Below are 25,928 nucleotides of genomic sequence, written 5' to 3' on the forward strand. Positions count from 1 at the left end.
TTGAGCAGGTAGAAGAAAGAATCTGCAAACTTGAATATAGGAGAATGGAAATTATCAAGTGTGAGGAAGAGAAAGTAAGAAGACTGAAGAAAAGCAAACAGAGCCCAGAGGACCTGCATGATACAATTAAGTAGACCAGCATACACATTGTGGTAGTCCTGGAAGGAGAGAGACAGGAGCAGGGATAATAACTGAGGAAATAATGGCTGATACTTTCGAAATTTGATGAAAGACATGACTTGTAAACATTGAAGAAGCTCAACAGACTGCAGGTAAGATGAACTCAAAAAGACCCAGACCAAGACACATTACAAGCAAACTGAAAATACGAAGACAGAATCTTGAAAGCAGCAAAAAGGAAGTGAATCATCACATACCAAGGATCCTCAATTATCAGACTTCTGATCAGAAACTTTGGCGGCCAGAAGACAACAGGCTGATACATGCAGTGCTAAAAGAAAACCAGCTGCCCATCAAAAATTCTGTATCCAGCCAGACTGCCCTTCAGAGGTTAGGTGGGGGGGGGGGGTGTCTGGTGGGCTCTGCCAGTGCAGCGCCTGACTCTTGATGTCAGGGTTGTGAGTTCGAGGCCCATTTTGGGTGTGGAGATTACTAAAAAATAAAATCTTTAAAAACAACAAAAGTGGGGGAGATGTTATGACATTCCCAGATAAACGAAAGTGAGTTCATTTCATGACCACTAGACCTGCCCTGCAAGAAATGCTTAAGGGACTTCTGCAAGATGCAATGAAAGGATTCTAGCCTGTAACCCAAATTACAAAAAAATCATTTACAGTAACATCAAAAAGAATAAAGTACTTAGGAATTAACTAAGGAGATGAAAGACTTATACAATGAAAATTGCAAAACAGTGCTGAAAGAATTTAAAGAAGACATAAATAAATGGAAGCACATCCCATGGATTAGAAGCCTTAGTATTGTTAAAATGTCAATACTCCCCAAAACAATAAGGTTCAATGCAATACCTATGAAAATCCAATGACATTTTTAAAAAAATATTTGTATTTATTTCCAGGAGAGAGAGCATGAGCAGGGGAGGGTCAGAGAGAGAGGGAGATACAGACTCTGAAAGGCTCCAGGCTCTGAGCTGGCAGTCAACACAAAGCCCCACGCGGGGCTCGAACCCACGAACCGCAAGATCATGACCTAAGCGAAAGTCGGACGCTCAACCGACTAAGCCACCCAGGTGCCCCGCCAGTGACATTTTTTATTAATAGAAAACCCATCCTAAATTCATATATAATCACAAGGGACCCTGAATAGCCAAAGCAGTCTTGGAAAAAGAACAAAATTGGAAGACTTACATCTCCTGATTTCAAAACTTACTACAAAGCTACAGCAATCAAAACATTGTGGTAATGCTATAAAAACATATAGGCCAATGTAATAGAATAGAGATTCCAAAAATAATTCCTCACATATGGTCAAATGATTCTTGACAAGGGTGTCAAGACTATTCAGTGGGGGAAAGAACAGTCTTTTCAAGAAATGGTGCTGGGAAAACTGGATCTCCACATGCAAAAGAATAAAGTTGGGCCCCTCCCTAACACCATATATAAAAACCAACTCAAAATGGGCCAAGAACCTAAATGTGAGACCTAAAATGCTAACAGTCTTAGAAGAAAAACATAGGACCAAAACTTCATGACATTGGGATTGGTAATGATTTCTTCAGTATGACACCAAAGGCTCAGGTAAGAAATGAAAAAAATAGACACACTGAACTTCATTAAAACTTAAAAATTTTGTGCATTAAAAGACACTGTGGAGGGGCACCTGGGTGGCTCAGTCAATTAAGCATCCTACTCCTAATTTCGGCTTGGGTCATGAGCTCATGGTTTGTGAGTTCAAACCCCAAGTCGGGCTCCATGCGAATGGCGCAGAGCCTGCTTTGGCTTCCATCTTTCTCTGCCCCTTCCCCACTCATATTCTTTCTTTCTCTCTCTCAAAAATAAAGAAAGAAACTTAAAAAACAATAATAAAAAAAATAAAAGATACTGTCAGGGGTGCTTGGCTGGCTCAGTTGGTAGAGCATGTGACTCTTGATCATGGGGTTGTGAGTTTGAGCCCCATGTTGGGCATGGAGCATGTTTAAAAAGAATTTTAGAGGGGTACCTGGGTGGCTCAGTCAGTTGAGCGTCCGAGTTCTGCTCAGGTCATGATCTCACAGTTCGTGGGTTCTAGCCCCACATCGGGCTCTGTGTTGACAGCTAGCTCAGAGCCTGGAGACTGTTTTGGATTGTGTATCTCCCTCTCTCTCTGACCCTCCCCTGCTCCCACTGCCTCTCTCTCTCTCTCAGAAATAAATAAAAACATTTAAAAAAATGTAAAAAAAAAAAGAATTTTAGAAAATAATAAAAATTAAAAGAAAAAGACTGTTGGAGGTAGGTTGGGGAAATGGGCTAAATAGGTGATGGGGCTTAAGGAGGGCACTTGTGAGGAACACACTGTGTTGTAGGGAAGTGCTGAATCACTATGTACATCTAAAACTAATATTACATTGTATGTTAACTAACTGGAATTTCAATAAAAAATTTTAAAAATGTATAAATTACATACAAATAAAAAATAAATAAAATGACATATCTTCAAAAAAAAAAAAAAAAGACACTGTCCACAGTATAAAAATACAACTCACACAGGGGCGCCTGGGTGGCTCAGTCAGTTGGGCGTCTGACTTCAGTTCAGGTCATGATCTCATGGTTCATGGGTTCGAGCCCCACGTTGGGCTCTGTGCTAACAGCCAGCTCAGAGCCCGGAGCCTGTTTCGGATTCTGTGTCTCCCTCTCGCTGACCCTCCCCTGCTCACGTTGTCTCTCAGAAATAAATAAAACATTAAAAAAAATTTTTTATTATAAAAATGCTACCCACACAATAGGAGAAAATATTTGCAAATCATGTCTGATAAGAGATTAATATCCAGAATATATAGAGAACTTGAAAAACTCAACAGCAAAACAACTTGATTGAGTAATGGGTAAAGGAGTTGAATAGACATTTTTCCTAAAAGTGTTGACGAGGATGTGGAAAAATTGGAATCCTTATGCACTATTGATGATAATATAAAATGGTATAGCCAGTGTAGAAAATAATATGGTGACTACTCAGAAAATTATAAATAGAATTACCAGGCGCCTGGGTGGCTCAGTGGGTTAAGCTTCCGACTTCGGCTCAGGTCATGATCTCACAGTTTGTGAGTTTGAGTCCCATGTTGGGCGCTATGCTGACAGCTTGGAGCCTGAAACCTGCTTTGGATCAAGTGCGGATTCTGTGTCTCCCTCACTGTCTCTCACTCTCTGCCCCTGCCCCCCACTCACACTCTGTCTTTCTCTATCTCAAAAATAAATAAGCATTAAAAAAAACTTTTTAAAAATAAAATAAAAATAGAATTACCATATGATCCAGGAATTCTACTTCTGGGTATGTCCTCAAAATAATTGAAAGCAGGGTCTTGAAAAGATATTTGTACACCCATATTTGTAGCAGCATTATTCACAATAGCTAAAATGTGGAAACAACCCAAGTGCCCATCATTGACTGATGAGTAGATAAACAAAATGTGGTATATACATAAATGGGATATTATTCAGCCTTAGTAAGGAAGGAAATTCTGCAGTATGCTACAGCATGGATGAACCTTAAAGATGTGCTAAGTGAAATCACAAAAGACAAATACTCCACCTGTATAGTCAGAATCGTAAAGACAGTAAATATCCTGGTGGTTAACAGGAGGGGGAAAGAGGCGGTGGGAAGTTATTGTTAAGTAAGTTTAGAGTTTGGTTTTACAAGATGAAAAGAGTTATGGGGATGGATGATAGTGATGGTCCCACAACAGTGTGAATGTGTTTAATATCACTGACTATACACTTACAAATGGTTACCATGGTAACTTTTATGTTATGTGTATTTTACCACAATAAAAAATTAAAAGAAGAAAGAAGATTTATGCTTACTAGTTTACTGTGGTACTAGTTTTCTATGATCCCATAGAAAAAGAAGTTGAGAGGACTAGAACTTTGGCTAAATCTATTGAAACCTGAAGAAAGATTATATTTCTCAACAGCATTGAGCAACAAGCAGAATTTAAAAAGAAAATATCTAACCTTTTCCAGCTTAAGCTGATAAATTATATTTGCCACCCTGTGTTCTACACTGTTCAGTCCCTGTTGGAGATGGCCTGTATGACCTTGGGAGCTCAGTTTTTATTTTGCTGTGATATATTGGGTACTTGCCAGTATATCAACTTACTAGACACAACTTACTTGACACAGACATCACCTTTGGGATCATGATATTTCACATTGTAATAAACAAAAGGAAGGAACAAAGAACCAAAATTAAAGTGAGTGATCCAGCTGAGTGTTCAAAAAATCTACCACTTAGGGACTCCTGGGTGGCTCAGTCAGTGTATGACTCTTGTTTCGTCTCAGGTTATGATCTCATGGTTCATGGGTTTGAGCCCCACATTGGGCTCCATGCTGACAGCGTGGAGCTTGTTTGGGATTCTCTCTCTCCCGCTCTCTGTCCCTCCCCTACTTGCTTGCACACATACTCTCTCTCAAAATAAATAAACTTTAAAAAAAGAATTAAAAAAAAAACTTCCACTATTTAGAGAAATAGTTGTATTATCATTACTCCAAATAATGTAGAATAAGCATTGATATTAATCCCAGATCTTAACAATGAAGATCCAGCAATTCACTGTTGAATGTGGTTTTAATATTCTTCCCCCTGCCAAGTGATTTGTTGACTAGATTGTAGTGTTCCTTTTCTTGGTTTGGGTTTTGGGGAGTAAAGAAAGAAAAGGATACTGTTTCTAAATTGACATTTTTTTTTGCATAGAGCATTTTAATTGGTAGTAAAATAAAGTTCAGCAGTGGACTCTGTTACTTAAAGAAAGTGAATTGACCCATAAGGCATGGTACCAGGGTCCTTTCATACAACACCAGTATAATTCAAGCATGCTGAAATTGCCATAGATGCCTTTCTGTAATAAAGAAAATCTGGTGTCCAACAAAATAGTGGAGAGGATACATGAATTTTTACTTACTTGAGTAGTTAAATATACTTTGGAAATGGAGATGGAAAAGTGTCAGGCCATTCTGAAAGTGTCCCCTGTTAAAGTCTTAGGACCCAAAGGTTGTAAACTTTTTGAACAGTTACTCTCATACCACTATATAAAACTTGACCCAGCCACTCAAACAGGAATTTACTGAGCACCTACTTATGCTCACCACTGGACCAAGCCCTTAGATGGGAGGGTAAAGATTAAGTGTAGGATACATTTTTAACTCTCTGGTGGTTTACAGTGTACTTTAAAGGATAAAACTATGAGACCGTATAGACCAAAATTCTAAATTATGTGGTACAAAGTGTTGAAGTACGATACACATTTAGGAAAGATAGATTACTAAACAATCATTAGAGAGATTTTCAAAAAATTTCAAAAACGTTTTCAGCTGGGCCTTGGAAAAAAATTGTAGGATTTGAATAAACAGAGGGGAGAGAGGAAGACATGGCTGAGAACAGGCAAACTGTATGGGGACACAAAACTGAAAACAAGTAGACTTTTAAGATCAGTAGAGAGAGTAACCTAGATAGCATCGGTGGAATAGGAAAAAATAAAGTCATAAAAATACAGTAGGACCAGAAAACTTATGCATTTTATGTTCCTTTAAGTCTCCTTTGAGAATGATTTCAACCTCCTTCTCAGAATCAAGAAATTCTTTTCAGTGATTTAAATCCCCTTTGTTACCATTTTGACTTTTTCTTGTTGTCTTAATTTTTGAAATTGTATTTGTTTCATATCCTAAGCTCCTCCCGTTAGAAAATTCTTGCTCCTCATGTACCCCAATGTTCATAGCAGCACTCTCCACAGTAGCTAAAACATGGAAAGAGCCTAAGTGTCCATCAACAGATGAATGGATCAAGAAGATGTGGTTTATCTATACCATGGAATACTACATGGCAATGAGAAAGAATGAAATCTGGCCATGTGTAGCAACATGGATGGATCTTGAGGGTGTTATGCTGAGCGAAATAAGTCAGGCAGAGAAGGACAAATATCATATGTTTGCACATATAGGAGGATTAGGAGGAACTTGACGGAGGAACAAGGGGGAGGAGAAGGGCGGAAATGGTGGGGGAAAGGGAGAGAGGCAAACCATGAGAGACTCTTGAATGCTGACAAAAACTGAGGACTGATGGATGTGGGGGGGAGAGAGGGATGGGCATAGAGGAGGACACTTATGGGGATGAGCACTGAGTGTCATGTGGAAACTAATTTGACAATAAACTATTTGTTAAAAAAAAAAAAAAATTCTTGCTCCTGGGACACCTGGGTGGCTCAGACGGTTAGGTATCCAACTTTGGCTCAGGTCATGATCCTTCAGTTCACAAGTTCAAGCCACGTTTCAGGCTCTCTGCTGACAGCTTAGAGCCTGGAGCCTGCTTCAGATTCTGTGTCTCCCTCTCTCTGCCCCTCCCCTGCTTATTTGTTCTCTCTCTCTCTCTCTCTCCTTCCCTCTCTCTCAAAAATAAAAGTAAACATTTAAAGAAAAAAAAAAAAAGAATATTCTTGATCCTGAATGGGCCCAGTGTCTGGTTCCATTGGAAAGGTTGGGTATTTAAAATACCAACTCCTTTTGGGGCTCCTGGATGGCTCAGTCGGTTAAGCATCCAATTTCATGATCTCTGGTTCATGAGTTCAAGCCCTGCATTGATCGGGCTCTGTGCTTACAGCTCAGAGCCTCGAGCCTGCTTCAGATTCTATATCTCAGTCTCTCCCTGTCCCTCCCTGCTCACGCTTTCTCTCTCTCTCTCAAAAATAAACATTAAAAAAAAATTTTTTTAAATACCAGCTCTAAATAGCAGTTTAGTGATATATGCTAATTGGCACTTATTCAGCAAATATTAAGTACCTACTGTGTGCAGGTACTGTTCTAGGTACTTGGGATACTTCCACATACCAACTAATGAATAGGGTCCTTGCTCTTGAGTACTAGATGGCTTCATTGCTAAGCTAACTATCAAATAATGTCTCTCTTCATAAAACTCTTTCTTTTTACGGTGGACAAATTTAGTCAGTTGACAGAATCTTCTCTTTAAGATATTCAAATAGCCTTCCCCAAACAGAAAATTCCTCAGTCTATGGGCAAAGGAATGCTGGGTACAATTTGGTGGGATTTTCTCTTCTCTCCTTTAGTTTGTCCTTCTGCATTCCCCTAACATTTTCTCTTGGAGTATTTTGGGAAGAAGTTTCCTGTTCTTTTTTTTCCTCTATAAATTACCTTGCTCACACATACTGCCTATGAGCTGCCACTGCTGTGGTTGTATTTATTTGTTGAACAATTCTGTACTTTGAAATGATTCATTCAAGAGCCATGAAGCATTCAAAGCAGGATGTGTGACTCATTTAGTAAATAGCATCTTGAAGGAGAGAACAGGAGCCTAAGATTGACTAAGGTACAAATGAAAGTTATGTTGGCTTTGAGGTGTGTATATTTAGTCCTTTCCCTTCTTCTCCCATTCCCTACTTTCCCAAACACAAACCATCTCTTGCATTGGGAATAGAAGCGCTGCAGTGAGGGTGAAAAGCATTATTAAGACTGTTGCAGATCTCCTAGTTTCTCCTTTCAGAATATGTGGTCAATTGAAGAGATTAAATAATGCTTATAAAAAGGTTGGTTATTTCCGCCCTGTGTAGCAGTGATATCACTGTATTTTAGAGCTTGCTCCCCATAGTTTTTAGGCTTTCTGTGGCTTTTTCATGCTATTTTCTTTCATCAAACTATGTCCATGTGTAAATACTGTAATAAAAGAAAGCTATTCTGTCCATGCAGCGCTGCCAAACCGAGAAACTTTGGAGAAGGGGATAGATATAGTTTCAGCATAAATGAATTTCCAGACTATCATAAATATAAACTCAGCTCCTTGTATTATTCCTTGATAGTTTAGGCATTCAGGGCTCATTTCCTAATAACTAAAGAGTTCTGATTTGTCTCCTTCCCCATCTACTCTTCTAAAACAAGGAAAGGGACTTGTATTAATCATAGGTCAGGCCGTAAGAGCATTTTTAAATGTGAGACAAATCCACATGGAAACTGGAGCTGTGGTGGCCAAAAACAACATTTCAGGAATGAATTTGGCTAGGGTTTGAGTGCGTATTGCACAGAAATTTCATTGGTCACAATACTTTACCAAGGATTTAGCTTGAAACTATTACATTTCTAATGCCCATATGCTTGTGCCTGGCTCAGAATCAACAGGCAAAGATTTAGCTCTAGTTTGGCTTGAGCTGTCCTTTGCCCTGCGCCTTCTCTTCAGTTCTATTTAGTGATGTTATTTCAGAAACTTTCTGGGAGACTAGTTTTGATGGGATTAAGAAAAGAACTCTCTCTAACCATTGACTTGTTTAGAGTTATTCTGCAAAGGAAAACTAATTTTTACTACAATACCTGTCTACCTGGAGGCTAAAAATGTAGAGAGCTAGCTGGAGTACAGGCTGTATGCCAGGTACTATACGGTTTTATGTAATCATTTCATTTAAAAGCTTAAGAAAAGAGGGATATAGGAGCGCCTGGGTGGCTCAGTTGGTTAAGAGTCCGACTTCAGCTCAGGTCATGATCTCACTGTTCGTGGGTTTGAGCCCTGTGTTGGGCTCTGTGCTGACAGCCAGCTCAGAGCCTGCAGTCCCCTTCAGATTCTGTGTCTCCCTCTCTCTCTGACCCTCCCCTGCTCACGCTCTCTCTCTCTCTCAAAAATAAATAAAACATTAAAAAATTTAAAAAAAAAAGAAAAGAGGGATATGAAGAAGCCTTCTGGGGTGCCTGAAATGATTCATGTCTTCATCTAGGTTGTAATCACAGTGGGCATTTACTCATAAAAATTCATTGAGCTGTATGAACACTTAATATTTGTGGGTTTTGTACATGACCTACATCAATTAAAATTTTTTTAAATCCTTTTTTAAAAATGTTTGTTTACTTTTGAGAGAGAGAGGGACAGAGTGCAAGTGGGGGAGGAGCAGAGAGAGAGAGGGAGACACAGAATCCAAAGGAGGCTCCAGGCTCTGAGCTGTCAGCACAGGGCCCAACAGGCAGCTTGAACTCATAAACAAGATCATGACCTGAACTGATGCTTAACTGACTGAGCCCTCGAGCCGCCCCTAAAAAATTCAAACCTTAAGACTTCATTCATTGAGATGAATTTTTCTTTTTTTTTTTTAATTTTTTAAATGTTTGTTTATTTTTGAGAGAGAGAGACAGAGCGTGAGCGGGGGAGGGCAGAGAGAGGGAGACACAAAATCTGAAACAGGCTCCAGGTTCCCAGCTGTCAGCACAGAGGCCGATATGGGGCTTGAACTCAGGAATGGCAAGATTGTGACCTAGGCCAAAGTCGGACACTTAACCAACTGAGCCTCCCAGGTGCCGCCACTGAGATGTATTTCTGCTTTACAGTTCCCACCATCCTTGTTTGTTCTTCACGCCATTGCGTACTCTTTACTTAGCACTGTTCATTTGGTCAGTTTGCTAGTAGATAGGATTCCAGATTCTACTATGACAGGATAGGCGAAGCTGAAACTTCTAGAAACAGAAAGCAGTTTTACCAAAGATCTTCTGTAGAAAATTGGTAACAAGAACCTGTATCTTCCATGCCTATTCCACAACTGATAACCAGTTTTCAGATCAATTTCCTCATACTCCTTACATTCCATTTTATGTTTCTTAACATTTCTTAAACTAAGAAAAATCTCCATTGGTGAGTAAAAATCAAAAGTAGCCAAAATTGTTTTGATTTGCTTCTTCTGGTGAATAGTGTTTAAGTTGAAAATATTGTAAAAAAATTATATTTTTTCAAAAATATTTAAAAAAATAATAGTAGAACTAAAAAAAAAAAAAGTGATTTGCTTCTTCTGTGTTACCTCTTTGTAACTAACAAGACAATGCATGAGAATTCCATTTAATTTGTTCTTCTCCCAATTATAGTGCCTTCTGTCTCTGTCTTCCTAATTCCCCTAACCTAAGTATTTGCAGATCTGTAGTACATCAGCCATTTTATAAAATGAGGTTGGGAGTTTTCTGCCTGTGTTTTTTCCCTTCCAAGTTTTAGATCCAAAAACATGTGTTGGCAGTTTGGCAAGGGAAACTTAAAAACAGTCTCTTTTTTTTCTTTCTTGTTTCTTTCTCTCTTTCCCTATTACTGTGTAGAAGAATTTCTTAACAAATAATAACAGTTGATGTTTTGAGTCAGATAATTCTTTGTTTTAGAGCCTTGGCCTGTGCATTTCAGCATATTTATCAGCATCCCATGGCTCTGTAGAGGCCAGTAGCATCCCCTGGTTGTGATCAGCAGGAATGTCTCCACATGTTGGTAAAATGTCCCCTGGGAATCAGAGTTGTCCCTGCTTGAGAACCACTGCCATATAATATAAACTGTATTTAGAGAAAATGGGTTCAGGAGGAAAGACTCAAGACTGGCACATGATTAACATTCCCTTCGGATCTTTGAGGATATTATCTAGCTCAGAGCTATCCAAAAGAAATATAATGTAACCACATATGTGATTTAAAATTTTCTCATAGCCACAGTAAAAAGTAAAAGTAAATAAGTAAAATTAATTTTAATAATATATTTTATTTAACCCAGTATATCCAAAATGTCATTTCAACATGTAATCAACATGAAATTAATAGGTTATTTTACATTTTTTTTTGTACTAAGTCATTGAAATTCAGTGTGTGTTTTGACTACATCTAGCCATATATTTTAAAGTGCTCAATAGCCATGCGTGGCTAATGGCTACCATATTGGGTAGGGCAGAGCTAAATCATCTTGGTCTCTAGATCTAGATAGGGTGCACATTACCACATAATACTTCTCTTCACCCATTTATGCCAAGAAACTGCCCTGATTCATTTACTTGAGCAAATTAGATGCTACACCATAGTTAACTATACAAATCCTCTCCCAAGGTATATAAAAACTGCTTTCTTGATCCAGTATGACTTACATTCTTCAGTCTCCATTTTGAATGATAATCAGCCCTCTGTTGTCTTGAAGATGGTTGATATCTACATATTCCTTGAACATTATCATTATTTACCCTACAACCAGAGTGATTTTTCCCTGAGTGGCTCTTTGCCAAAACCTTCGTGGTAGGTAAGACCAAAGAACAAAGGAAGACCCGTTAAGGATATTAACAAATGGGAGAGTTAGATTTTTAAATGGGCAGTAATTCAAAAAGGAAATCCTTTTTGGAGCTCCTCTGCTCATTTTAATTCAATAGAATAATCTGTCTAATAAGGTCAAAATTTTTATCACTTAATGATTTTAGATATTTTAATTGAGAAATTGCTTTTAGAGGGATGGGTTTCCTAAGCATGCATTTTTGAGACTGATCTAGAGAATTGTTAAGGGTTAAACAAATAGCTTAAAATTTTTTTCTTTAATTTTTTGAAGACTTAAAAAAATTTTTTTTTTTTTAAATTTTTTTTTTTTTTTAATGTTTTTTTATTTATTTCTAAGAGAGAGAGAGACAGCATGAGCAGGGGAGGGTCCAGAGAGAGGAAGTCACAGACTCTGAAACAGGCTCCAGGCTCCGAGCTGGCAGTCAGCACAGAGCCCGATGCGGGGCTCGAACCCACGAACCGCGAGATCATGACCTAAGCGAAGGTCAGACGCCTAACCGACTAAGCCACCCAGGCGCCCCTGAAGACTTTCTTTTTATGCAATCTCTACACTCAGTGTAGGGCTCAGACCTATAACCCTGAAATCAAGAGTTGCACTCTCTACCAACTAACGACTAGGCCGGCCAGGCACACCCTTACGGGTTAACTTTTAATAAATGAAGGAGAATAAAAGGAACAATGAACATAGTAGCCAAGTTGACATTCACTTTGATAAAAAGCTTTAGCATAATTTTGTTCTCCCCTGCCTACTGTAGCCATATAAAAATTGTATTAGAGGGGCTCCTGCATGGCTCTGTTAAGCTTCTGACTCTTGATCTCCACTCAGGTCTTGATCTCAGGGTTGTGAGTTCAAGCCCCGTGTTGGGCTCCATGCTGGGGTGTGAAGCCTACTTAAAAAAATTGTATTAGTAATTATAGGGAGAGTCCAGGCGAGTGCCCTGCTTCCTAAAATTCACCCCATTTGCCTCCTCTGAAGCGCCCTAGCTGATTTAGTCAGGAATTCTTAATTTGGGGGGTATCATGATCTGGATTGACAGTTTGGTGAATGAAGCCTGTGAACCCCTTCTTAGAATATTGTTTTTAGAAGCACCTGGGTGGCTTAGTCGGTTAAGCATCTGACTTTGGCTCAGGTCATGATCTCATGGTTCGTGGGTTCGAGCCTCGCGTCAGGCTCTGTGCTGACAGCTAGCTCAGAGCCTGGAGCCTGTTTCAGATTCTGTGTCTCCCTCTCTCCCTGACCCTCCCCTGCTCATGCTGTCTCTTTCTCAGGAAAAAAAAAGATGAATATTGTTTTTAAATTAGTAAAGTAAAATACATGGGATTATGAAGGAAACCAGTTATTTTGAAATAACTGTCTTTCTGAGAAGACAATTCTCAGAAATAGTCTTAAAATATTTGATAATGTAATATGGGTGCTTTTTAATTAATGCATTAGGTAACATGTTCTAGTGGTGGGTCTCGTGACTACCATAGTTTCAAAGTAGTGATGAGTATAAAGGATATTTTGATATATGTGATAAGAAAATATGTGCAATTTTCTATTATGAGTTAGGAATGCTAAATTTCAGAGTTTCGTGAGAATAAAGATATTCTTTTTTTCCTATTTGTGTTCACAGTTATCAAACTCTCTGAGCTGCTGCTGATAGGTGGGAAATTCTTTCAGCCATCTTCAGTTCTTTTTCAGACCCCAGCTTTTAATTTGGAAAAAAGAAATAGCGCAATAGCTCAAGGGGGAACAGGGCAGTGTGGAAGGGAGCAAGGGTAGGGGGTATGCAGCACAGAGGAACAAGAGCTAGAGGACAAATAAGGCAAGTCAAGACTGTGGAGCACAATTCTGACAGAAGGGGAGTTGCCTTTTAAAATATTAAGTGATCCTGACCAGCACAAAACCTGATGGAGTTTTAAAATCTTTCTCTCAGCTCAGATGTGAGCAAACTTGCCTTCTGAGAGTAGAAAAAGGAATTCTGCTTGAAAATCATTCTTCTAGATTCTAGAACATTGTGCAAAAATTTCAAGCTATGTATATGAAATTTCTGTGAAGTACTTATTATAAACATCTTTTTTGAAAGATTGTTAGAACGTTACCACTATCTTTTGAAATTCTATACCTCTGCCTAATCCACCACTCTTCTCTAAAATGCTGGGTTTTGGGGCACCTGGGTGGCTCAGTCATTAAGTGTCTGACACTTGGCTTTGGCTCAGATCATTATCTTACGGTTCATGGGTTCGAGACCCGCCTGGGGCCCTGCGCTGGGGCTCTCTCTCCCTCTCTGTCTACCCCTCCCCTAGTCATGCTCTGTCCTCCCCCCTCTCTCTCTGGCCCTCTCAAAATAAATAACTAAACATTTTAAGTAAATAAATAAAATGATGGTTTTTGTTCATTGTAGACCGGGTTCTGCTCACTTCCTTTTACTGAATACCTGGTAAACCCAGAACCTCAACAGTGACTTATTTAACCTTACAGATATCATACCCCTAGTTAATAGACTATTCTCTCCTTTCTTCACCCCCAACCTCACCCTGTTTTCCTTAGGGAAAAATCTGTGAAGGAAACAATTGATGCCTAGGGTTAACCAACAACAGAGAAAACTAAAGTTGTTAGCTAAATTCTCCCATGCTTTTATTCAGTTTTACCCTGATCTATCTGAAACCACTCGGGCAGGCTTTTGACGGTTTCATTTTGGTTCTTTATACTTTTAGGTGAAAAGTCACTTTTACCTCCAGGCCTGTAAGCCTAGCTGGAAGGATTTTATGCTGTAAGATAGCTTTAGTTGTGATAGGGCTCAGAGCAAATTTGGGGGAAGATACTTTCAGTTAAAATAACGGAACTTAAGTTGAGGTTCAGTGTCACTTTCTCAACTGGATAGGAGCAGGGGTGGATGAGGCTGACTCCTGTCTGGTCCGTGGTCAAGTGCCAAGAAGCGCCGTGGAAAAAGAGCTAAAGTGTTTGGTAGGAAGTGTGTATATATCTAACAAGGAAAGTAAAAAGAGGGGACTAACCAGTCATTATTTTTAGAAACAAAAAGACAAATAGAACCATGTTTCAGAGCCTGGCTGGTGAGGGAGCTGTGGGAGACCACAGCATCCAAGCTGTTACTGTGTTGCAGGCATGTTTTAATGAAGCAACCAGCCCAGCCAGCCTCAGAGGGAATTTTGAGGGTATCATTCTTTTGAATTACTGCTGTTCATCTGTTCTCTTTACCTCCCCCGCTCTAAAGAAGGGGTGGAAGCATAAATTATTGTCTCACATGGCATAAACTGAGGCATACCTAGCCTCACCTTTTCATTGTCCTTTCACCCAAACCCCTAAATAAAGAAAATCTCTATACCATCTCCTCTCCCCTTCCCGCATCCTGCCTACAGGCTTCTCCCACCCCTCACAAAAATTTTTTGCCTGCATCTTTATTCTGTCATTATATAGCCAGCAGCATTGCACTGGCCCCTTTATGGCTGACGGAGCCCAGGCGGGCTGCCCGACGAGGGGAGACAGCATTTGGCCGATGGGGCTGGTGTGTGCCATTACTGCTGGCCATTGGGCCTCTGTCCTCTACAGCCCCATCCTGGCTCATTAAAACGCTGAGCCAAATAGCTGGGCAGGCGCCTACTGCAGCACTGTGGGGGCCAGGAAGTTAAATGGTTCTCCTAATCCTGCATAATTTATCTCCCTGTTAGCCCCCTTGTAAATAGTCCAATTCAGCCCCACCATGGAGAGCTTCACTCTGAATTTCCTATTTTTGTGATGACCAACGAGTGTCCGGCCTTTCCCTTCTTCTCTCTTTATTATTATTATTAAAAATTATTTTCCCCTTGTTCGCTAAGAGCCTTGCCTAAATGTTCCTTTATTTGGAGCCTCCTGCCTAGACCCCACTTCACCAGCAGTCTGTCTACTTCTCTCGTTTGGACCTGATATTACAGAGCAGTTGCTGCCGTAGTCTTCCTCTTCTCTTCTCCTCCCAGCTTCCTAGTGCCTCTTTTTCTCCTTCCCCATTTTCTTCTTACGTCCAGCTCCTCGCATTGTCCATCACCTCCAAGTACTTCTCCTTCCTTCCTGTTCCCTCTCCAGTCCCCCTGTCTCAGGACTACCCTCAGTGTCGGGTGTTTAGTAGGACATTGTAAAAGGGCACCAAAGCGCTTATTTTTTTTTTCACATCTCTGTTTCTGTTTCGTTTCAGAGATTTACAAACGAGGACCACCTGGCGGTTCATAAACACAAGCATGAGATGACATTGAAATTTGGCCCAGCCCGAACTGACTCAGTCATCATTGCAGGTATTTGCTGCCCCAGAAGCCACGTGCCTTGGTATCACCAGACAGTTAAGATTAATACCAGGGACCAGATGTACGGGGAGCTATACTCCCCTTTTCCCATTAAGAGCTCTGATGTGATCTGCATTTAATCAGGAAAAAGGAACACTAAAAGCTCCCAAGTTTCTATTGTGCCCTCCGTTCTGTTTTTAATACAAGATTGGGTTCTGCGGTTTTTGAGGGTAGTGTTGAGGTTTTGTCTTGTCTTTTTTCAGTCTATCTCCTCCTTGCCTTCTTTTTATTAAGACTTTGGAAGATTTACAGACAAAAGATGACTTTGACATTTCTCCCTACCCACGGCAAACGGGTGAACAAAAGAAAGCAAGAAAGCTGACCCAGCCTGGCTGTTTCCCTTCCACTGGGTGTCAGTTTCTCCCAAGCAGGCTGATTGTCAGTTTGTAAATTCAACTTGCCTCGTGAACCCAGACAGTGTTGAGGTTTCCAACACTCAGACAAGACATGTAGTCAGTGGGACTCTTCTAAGCCAGTTGGGGTGACCTGGAACCTCTCACTGATTGTTTTAGATACTGGCTTTCTTATGTATGCCATTCTCAAGGGAGTATCCTTAGCAACTATTCTCAAATCGGGGAGCAGTTCTCTTGTGTCATTTTCAACTAGACAGAAATACAAACCAAAGTGGGCCTTTTCTTTTGATAGTTCGAGGGGCCTGATTTAGCCTGGGGTAGGCAAATTTGTCGCAGTATTTAACCAACACGGTATTTCGTTGGTGGTTATTACGTACATTAATAATCCAGATAAGATACAGTTTCTCTAAGTATTACTGGCCAAAATGCAACCCAGAATACAGTGAAGTATAAAGAGAGAACCTCTTTCTCCATACTTCTATGTGTGAAGAAAGGAACTTGCCATTACAGATCTCCTATTCCTTGTTAATTCAGCAGATATTTACTGAATAGCTGTGTCCACCAGCCACTTTGCTAGGAGCTTGTAGATTGTAATTCCTGGAAAAGGGCATGAGTGGGGACATTGTCATTGATGATCCTTAAGAAAGCCTGGGGGAAGGGATGCCTGGGTGGCTTAGTTGGTTGATTATCCAACTCTTAATTTCAACTCAGGTCATGATCTCACAGTTTGTGCGATCGAGCCCCTCCTTAGGCTCTGTGTTGACAGTGTGGGGCCTGCTCTCTCTCTCCCTTTCTGTCTGCCCCTCCCACACTCACTCACGCACACATGCATGCAGGCACACAGTTTCTCAAAATAAACTTAAAAAAAAATCTTCCTATTTTCTTTTGTTTTCTTTGTCTTTTTTTTAAATTTTTAATTTTTAATTTATTTTTGAGAGAGAGAGATAGTGAGACAAAGTGCGAGTAGGGGAGGAACAGAGAGAGAGGGAGACACAGAATCCAAAGCAGGCTCCAGGTTCTGAGCTGTCAACACAGAGCCCAAGGGAGCGGGGCTCAAATCCACAAACCCCGGATCATGACCTGAGCTGAAGTCAAATGCTTAACTCACTGAGCCACCCAGGCACCCATCCTATTTTACTTTGAGGCTATTTATATTTGGATTTTCAGGCTTTCTGTAACCTAGCCTGATGGTAACTACCTACTCAACTTTGTTTTTTGTTTGTTTATAAAAGATTTGATTTGGTTTGATTTTTTTAAACTAATGCTAATGGCCCTCTGTCACTTGTAGATTTCTTTTTTGTTTATGTTTATTTATTTATTTTGAGAGAGAGTGAGTAGGGGAAGGAGAGAGGCGGGGGCAGGGGGGTGTGTGGGAGAGAATCCTAAGCAGGCCCCACATTGTCAGCGCAGAGCCTAAGGAGGGGCTTGATCCCACGAACCGTGAGATCATGACCTGAGCTGAAATCAAGAGTCGGACAATCAACTGACTGAACCACCCCGGTGCCCCTTAAAAGATTTTAAGTAATCTCTGCACCCATGTGGGGCTCAAACTCATAACCCCGAGATCAAGAGTTGCATGCTTCACCAATTGAGCCAAGTAGGTATCCCTACCTACTCAACCTTGTATATAATTTATATACCTGAATTGATTATCTTTTTTAAATTATCATTTTATTTTAAGTAGGCTCCACACCCAATGTAGGGCTTGAACTCACAACCCTGAGATTAAAAGTCACATGCTCTACCAGCTGAGCCACCCAGGCTCCCCCTGACTTGATTATCTTTACCCTGGACGTACCTTTTTCTCCTCATCTATATATACATGGTGCCCATACCCTTCCTGTCTCTATGCCTTCACCTGCTTTACTCCTCTTACCCCCCCAAATCTTCTTTCTTTTGGTGAAAACCATTCTTTAAGGCCCATCTCAAGTCCTACTTCTTGAAACCTCCTAACTATTCTGTTATTTATTTGTCATTATTTAATTACTACAATAATTTTATTCTCCACTGCACATGGCACCTATTTTTTTATGTACTATGATGCTATCTATGTATATTTATTTCCTCAACTAGAAAACATTCTCTTTGTTCTCTAGGGCAAGAGCCATGTCTTAGATTTGGGCAGAACTCCTATACTCCTTTCCTCTCCTCCTCCAGATTTACCCAGAAGCATATGCACGTACCATCAAGACACATAGAAAGTACTCAATAAACACTTGTTGATTTCTTCAGAATCGTCAGAGAAGGCAAAGGGTTTTCTTATATATTTTCAGGCTATTTGCTTGTTTGCTCAGGAATGGGAGAAGTTTGTATGAGTTTCAGGTCAGAGAACCAAAAGGCCCTCTTCTCCCATCACTGTGCCCTTAGCTGCCCCATCCTGTTTCACTTGAGTTGTGATTTTTTGGGTGCCCTTACTGAAGTACTCTTGAGCATAAAGGATGATATTACCTCCACTCACCCGGGGATGGAGGGAAAGTGGCTTCATCATTGGCCAACCAAAGCTGCCAGAGAACCTTTTAAAACTATTTTGGGAGGTAGTGGTAACTTTTCCAAACACTCTGATTCAGAAGAGGTTTTGTTTAAATTGAAGAAAAAAAATTACGCTCTTTCCATGGAAAATCCCAGTGGACTGTTTCCAATCGATCATGCTAGAAGGAGTGATTTTAATCCCTGGCCTCACTCCTTAAAACGTCATTTAAACATTGTTCTATATCTGTCATTCAGTTTAGTGGTTTGGGGTATAAAATGAATCCCTGAGGTCACTGGCACGTCAAAGGAAACCATCATAATAGAACTTGAGATCAGGGATTCATTTGACCTACAGGAGAAAAACCAGAAAAGCAGAATGGGGAGAGAGAAGCACAAATCTAAAATTCAGGTTGCTTGAAAAGTTCCCATGGGTTACGGATCTTGCCTTCCTCTTCCCAAGGGCAGAGGCACTGTTGAAAGATTTGTGCAGCCCCTGAGAGGATATTTTGGCTGGCAAATCTAAATCCAAATATCCTGGTTTCCGGAATTTGCTGTGGGCCCAGGTCTCTGTGAAATGAGCTCTATTGTTTGCAGTTTCCTTTTCTAGCTCCTGATCTTGCTGTCTTGTTCCCCAGCCCCTAGATTTGCGCGGAATACCTTCAAAAGGTAGCAGACCTTACCTCAGTGAGCACTGAAAAGACAAGGCACCATTTCTTACTTGGTAGCTTTAGCAAGCCAACTCTGCCATCTGACCCTCAGTTTCTTCTCCTCATCAGATTTTAACGTCCATCTGCTTGCTTATACTTTCTCACTTCAGACATAGCAGGGAGTAAGTTTAAAGAGAAGATGTCGCTTAACTGTCCTTGGTGTTCAAGTCTGGAGGTACCACAAACTCCGCTGGGTGGGTGTTTTGTTTTGTTGGGGGGTGAGGGAGGTGAAACCAGCCTCTGGGAGAAAGGGGGTTACGTGGATAGTCACACAACAAAACCTCGTTCTGTCTTCCCTCTGCCGGCCTTGAGGCGGCACAGCACAGACACCCTCTGGTGGCCTAACACTGGCCTTCCCCTGCTCAAGCTCTATAACAGCAACACAGAGACTCTCTCCAAACACAAGAATAAAAATGTGTTCTCTGTATACTCTCAAGTTTTCATTTCAGGTCAAAACTAAAATAAAGTCTCCTTTTTTTTTTTTCTCACATCTACAGATCAAACTCCTACACCGACTAGATTCCTGAAGAATTGTGAGGAGGTGGGGCTCTTCAATGAATTAGCTAGCTCCTTTGAACATGAATTCAAGAAAGCTGCAGATGAGGATGAAAAAAAGGCAAGAGGCGGGACTTTTGCTGAAAAACGGGCAGTGTTCAGATGGAGGCTGTTTTCATTGTGTCCTGGGATAATTTGCTTAACCGGTTAAAGCACAAAATTATGGGCTTCATTCTTTAGACCCAGATAGTACCCACTGATCCTAGCCAGCCTTCCACGACTTTAGGGGGTCCAGATGAATGGTCCGCACAACGCTGTCTTTACCAGAAAGTATCTTCTTGCCCATTCAGTGCAGCATCCATCCAGTAATCTATTTTGAAAAAATTATTTCTCTTCTGACTATGTTGAGGATGTTAAAAGGTTTTAAATTACTCAGATCCTATGAGAGAACATTTTTGGGGGTCAAAGCTCTTGCTCTTCTTACCTGAACTGTTTTCAGTCAGCCAATGAACAAACATTGACACTTTTTTGTTTCAGTGTATTTAGCTTTTACCTTCAGGTAGCTTACTAGTAACATTCAAGACATTAAACATAAAGAAGGATATTATGTCACTTTAGGAGCCTGCAAAGAAACCAAGGAAGTTTTGCTTAGAAAAGAGGAGATCAACGTGAACCAAATTGTAGTCTTCAAATATGTGAAGAGCTTTCATGTAAACGAGGGGTTCAACTTCTGTGTGGCCCAGAGATAGGACTAGGACCAGCAGATGGAAGCTATCACAAAGTATGTCCACCTTTATGTAGGCCACTTAGTGTAGATACTGTAGAGAGGATTAAAGTGTTGGAATCCCTTTGTATTCTGAGCGCTTTCCTTCTAAGAAGAAAAGCAGGTAAATCAAGGAGCTGTGCACGATTTTTTTCACCCAGCTTAAATTGTACTTGTAAGAATTAACACTGGAGGTTTTTCCGAGTTCCATAGCTTCCTATAAGAAGCTTTTCCTGCTCTCTCTCTCAAACTGAAGGAAAGAGGGAAATCCAATGGCATGTGTTTGTAATTCTGCTTTCAAATGGCTGGACTAGTCAAGAGTCTGCTCGTCATTATTTTTCCTCACAGACCCCAGTCTGTCATCTCTCAGTTGCTTCAATCTATGTGGTATACTTTTATTTTATAGCTTCCCTACTTTATCTGCCCTCTCCCCCATCATTTCTCCTTCCCCAATGACAAGGAAATCAAATTGTTTTTTCTAGGATATGAGGGATTTAAGAGCAAACTCATTATATGCAAAGCCAAGAAAACTAACCTCCCTTTACAAGCTTGAAGGCTTTTCCACTGGTATTTTAACTCAGTTGGCACTTCTGGGAGACCATTCATAGTTGGTCAGGCCTTCACTCGTTGGGCATCTCTGTATTTCTTTTTGCCTATACAGGAGTGGTCTTTACCTCCGCTTGATGAGAAGAACAGACTCCGTAGAATACCGTGTCTGGGAATGTTGTTGATGAGTCTAAAACTTTACTGAACCACAACTTTTCTAGGAGATGCCTCTAAGGGATTTTAAACCTGTGGTTGTATTTACTTAGAGGCCTCTCCTTCCCTCTACCCTCTGACTTTTCAGGGATCCTAGAATTCGTTGAATTGGGCCTGACATCTTTGCATTGTAGGCAAAAATGAGGGCAGAAATGAAAGCATCTTTGCTATTGCTCACCCCCATCGGATTGGAGAGAGAGAACCATCACCACCTTCTCTAATGGAGTAACACCCAGATTATCTTTAGTGTGCTCAACTACCAAGATTTCTAGGGATTCAGGTAGAAAAGGAAGAGTTAGAAACAAGCTCCTCTTTCTCTGGGAAGCCTAAGGTCCGGAAAGAATAGAACAAAGGATCTACTTTGTCATGAGACTGAACTGCAGTGCCAGCCCTCCTGTCGTGGTGCAGTGTTGAGCCGTCATCTCAGATGGTTTATGGGTCCTGCAAAGCCATTTACAGCTTCACAGTTTTGTGAAGTGATTCACCGTGGCCAGAAAAGTACTCTCTTTCCTTTCTGGTTTTCTCTAGTCCTGCTTCTAGAACCAAGTTCTAATTTCTTTCACTGATCAGATGACCAGTCTTTCCTTTCTTTAATACTCCCAACCCTAGCTTCCTAACTTCTAGCCTCTACCACCAGATTTTGGGATGAGATCACATCACCATCAAGCATGGGAAGTTCCCTAGACAAGATCTTCCCTATCATGTTTGCAGTACTTAAAAAAAAAAATTAATGTTTATGTATCTACTTTTGAGAGAGAGAGAGAAATCAGGGGAGGGGCAGAGAGAGAGGGAGACACAGAATCTGATACAGGCTCCAGGCTCTGGAGCTGTCAGCACAGAGCCTGACATGGGGCTCGAACCCACAAGCAGCAAGATCATGACCTGAGCCAAAGTTGGACGCTTTACTGACTGAGCCACCCAGGCGCCCCTCATGTTTGCAGTACTTTAATAGCTAACTTGTCTTTCTTTTTTTTTTTTTTTAACATATATTCATTTTTAAGAGAGAGACAGAGCATGAGTGGGAGAGGGGCAGAGAGAGGGAGACCTAGAATCTGAAGCAGGCTCCAGGCTCTGAGGTATCAGCATAGAGCCTGACGTGGGGCTCAAACTCACGGACCATGACCTGAGCTGAAGTGAGATGCTTAACCAACTAAACCACCCAGGTGCCCCTGTCTTTGTTTGCTTTTGATACTTGGATAATCTAGTTCTTGTGGTTGGCAGAAAAAGTGCTCACAGTTCTTCAGGAGCCAACAGAGCTGGTTGGAAATAGGCAAGCACTGGATTCAGGAATCATTTTACTTTTCTGAAAAATAATACAATTATGGTATTTGCGTGGATTTAAGAGTCATCTCCTCCCCCCCACCCCCCACCCCCCACTGCAGGGTCTTTATAAGCATTATAAGTATTTTTTATACCTTTCAGAATCTTTATAAGTATTCACCCATTATGAAGCAGGTATTATTTCTATTTTACAGTTAGAAAAACAGGTTCTGAGAAGTTAAAATGATGTGCCCAGAGTTGTACATAAAATCTAGGTTCTATATTTCTTTGACTTGCAATTCAGTTCTTTGACCAAAAGCTAAACTTAGAAGTATATTTCCTTAGGGCACCTGGCCAGCTCAGTCTGTGGGACATGCAGCTCTTGATCTCAGAGTCATGAGTTCAAGCCCCATGTTGGGTGTGGACCTTACTTAAAAATAATAAAGTATATTTCTTCATCTTTTAACTAGAAAGATTTGGATTCAGCCTGAAGGGAATCATTGAGTTGAACTATGCTCATTTCTCTCTTTTAACAGGCTGCTGGTGGGCCCCTTGACATGTCCTTGCCTTCCACACCAGACATCAAAATCAAAGAAGAAGAGCCAGTGGAGGTAGACTCATCGCCACCTGATAGCCCTGCTTCCAGTCCCTGCTCCCCACCACTCAAGGAAAAGGTAAATTCACTACCAAGAACTATGCCAAATGTTAATTGGTAGGTAGCTTAAGCTTTTATTCATTAGTTGTGTAAATAATAGGTGATACAGGATTGATTATAGTTAAATAAATCTTCATTGTTTAGAAGACTTACATAAATGACACCTCTTCTCTGGCCAAGCAGTTCCACTTCTGAATCTATAAGGAAGTGAAATTAGTGTGTATGTCCACTATAGAGCAGTATTTAAGAATGTTCATGGGGCGCCTGGGTGGCTTAGTCGGTTAAGCGTCCGACTTTCGCTTAGGTCATGATCTTGCGGTTCGTGGGTTCGGGCCCTGCGTCGGGCTCTGTGCTGACTGCCAGCTCAGAGCCTGGAGCCTGTTTCAGTCTGTGACTCCCTCTCTCTCTGACCCTCCCCTGCTCACGCTGTCTCTCTCTCTCTCTCCTAGAAATAAATAAAAAAATAAAAAAAAAAAGAATGTTCATAACAGTTGTACTCATAATAGTCAAAAAACTGAAGTAGTCCAAATGTCCCTCAACAAGAGAATGAATAAATAAATTGTGGTGTATTTCTAAATACCATGTAGCACTGTAAAAGAACAAACCAATGAACTAATAATATAAATAGCAGTGTGGGTGACTCCCACAAATGTTACATTGAACAACAGTAACACAGTTCAGACACAGTTCAGAAGTACATGTATGACTCCATTTACATCAGGTTCAAGAAGAGGCAAAACTATTTGATAACAATAGAACTCAAATGTTTAGCTCTTGCGAGGGAAGGTTTAGATTGGAAAGGGATGCAGGAGCCTCTTCTGGGGTGCTGGAAATGGTCCTTATTTTACATATGTAAAGTCACTTAGTTGTGTCCTTTAGATTAATGCACTTTATGTTGTACTTCAGTTAATAAGTAGAAAAGAAAAATGTATAATTTGTAAGTTAGACATTGAATGATTTAGAAAAAAAATCTTCTTAGGGTGCTTGGGTGGCTCAGTCAGTTGAGCGTCCGACTTCGGCTCAGGTCATGATCTCACGGTTCATGGGTTCGAGCCCCACGTCGCACTCTGTGCTGACAGCTAGCTCAGAGCCTAGAGCCTGTCTTTGGATTCTGTGTCTCCCTCTCTCTCTGACCCTCCCCTGCTCATGCTGTCTCTGTCTCTCTCAAAAATAAATAAAACATTGAAAAAAAAAAGGTTTCTTAGAAGGAAGTCTTCTAGTATCTCAAAGAGAAAATCTATTAGGATTCTGAGTATTATTTTTTTTAATGGAACTTTTTATGAAGTAATATTTTTTATGAATTTATTGAAATAGAGCACACATACAGAAAAGAGCATAAATTGTAAGTATACAGCTCACTGAATTTTCACAAAGTTTGCGGCCTGTGTAACCAGCACCTAGATACTCTCAGAACCTCAGAAGGCCCCTCATGCCTCTTTCCAGGCTCTACTATTCTGCTAGTGGTTATAATTTTAATGTCCAGTGTGGTTAGAGCATCTGTATCTCATTTTACCGCCTTCCAAACTTGGTTTGATAACTTCTCCAAACTACTCCCTCCCTAAGTTACAACCATCCCTCCTCCCTCCCCTTTTCATTAGCAACCAGGTCCTAGACGTTGTGTGGAGATGCTTGAGGGCCAGTGTGGCCACTAGCAGCTAAGACCGTAAGCAAGTTAACAGTGGGAAGCAGTTTGTTTTATCACAACAAGACCATTACGAAAACTTCTGTGGCCCCACCCCTTTTCTTTTTAGTTTTATTTATTTATTTATTTATTTATATTTTATTATTTTGTAATTCTCTTTTCATGGTTGATCTTTTTATTTCCAGTGAACCTGATAATGTATAGTTCTCAATGATTTCTGGCTAATGTTAAGTGGGATATACTAGTAGACAATTTTTTAAATTTTATTTTTTAATGTTTATTTATTTTTGAGAGAGATAGAGAGACAGAGTGCGACCAGGGGAGGAACAGAGAGAGGGAGACACAATCCCAGACAGGTTCCAGGCTCTGAGCTGTCAGCACAGAGCCCGACGCAGGGCTCGAACTCATAAACTGTGAGATCATGACCTGAGCTGAAGTCAGATGCTTAACCAACTGAGCCACCTAGGTGCCCCGTATTTATTTATTTTTAAGTAATCTCTACACCCTGAGATTAAGAGTTGTATGCTTTTCCCACTGAGCCAGCCAGGCATGCCACCACCACCCCCCATAGCCCTTTTTTAAAGGGCTCTCTAGGAGATACTGGTAGCCTTATTGCCATTCTTACACCCTGTCCATTCTCATTAGAAATCAGAGGACACTCAGGCATCAAATTTGGAATGAGAATGGGGCACCTGGGCAGCTCAGTCAGTTAAATGTAAGCGACTGACTTCAGCTCAGGTCATGATCCCGCAGTTTGTGTGAGCCCTGCATTGGGCTCCCTGCTGTCAGTGTGCAGCCTGCTTCAGATCCTGTGTCTCCTCCCTCTCTGCCCCTCCCGTGCTCACGCTCGCTCTCTCTCAAAAATAAACAAACAGGGGCGCCTGGGTGACTCAATCAGTTGAGCGTCTGACTTCAGCTCAGGTCATGATCTAATGGTTCGTGGGTTTGGGCCCCATGTCGGGCTCTATGCTGATAGCTAGCTCAGAGTCTGGAGCCTGTCTTTGGATTCTGTGTCTCCCTCTCTCTGACCCTCCCCTGCTCATGCTGTCTCTCTCTCTCTCTCAAAAATAAATAAAACATTAAAAAAATAATAATAATAAATAAATAAACAGTAAAAAAATTTTGGAATGGGAATATAAAGACTGAAATTCTGACAGTCCTTGGAACTTATATGGCACTATAGTGCTTCTACAAAGATTCCAGGTGATTCTCCAGCTGTCCTCTCATCCGTATAGCAGTCATCTCTGAAAGGAAGATAGCCAAAGGTCTTCACTCCGCATTCCTGTTGCATGGGTGAG

At 40.8% G+C, this 25,928-nt stretch overlaps 1 protein-coding gene across 2 annotated transcripts in view; it reads left to right on the plus strand.

Annotated features, from left to right (window-relative positions):
• The window catches only part of LOC120247229 (cyclic AMP-dependent transcription factor ATF-7), an 87,199-nt gene that overhangs the window by 45,278 nt on the left and 15,993 nt on the right, over positions 1-25,928 (plus strand). For both annotated transcript variants that reach the window (XM_039255046.1, XM_039255047.1), the window contains exons 3-5: positions 15,383-15,479; positions 19,554-19,672; positions 22,870-23,007. In XM_039255046.1, the coding sequence (XP_039110977.1) occupies positions 15,383-15,479; positions 19,554-19,672; positions 22,870-23,007 (354 nt within the window). The remainder of the gene's footprint in view (positions 1-15,382; positions 15,480-19,553; positions 19,673-22,869; positions 23,008-25,928) is intronic.

This window comes from Hyaena hyaena, unplaced genomic scaffold (genome assembly GCF_003009895.1).
Source record: "Hyaena hyaena isolate Hyena2069 unplaced genomic scaffold, ASM300989v1 scaffold_510, whole genome shotgun sequence".
NCBI classification, from domain to species: Eukaryota; Metazoa; Chordata; class Mammalia; order Carnivora; family Hyaenidae; genus Hyaena; species Hyaena hyaena.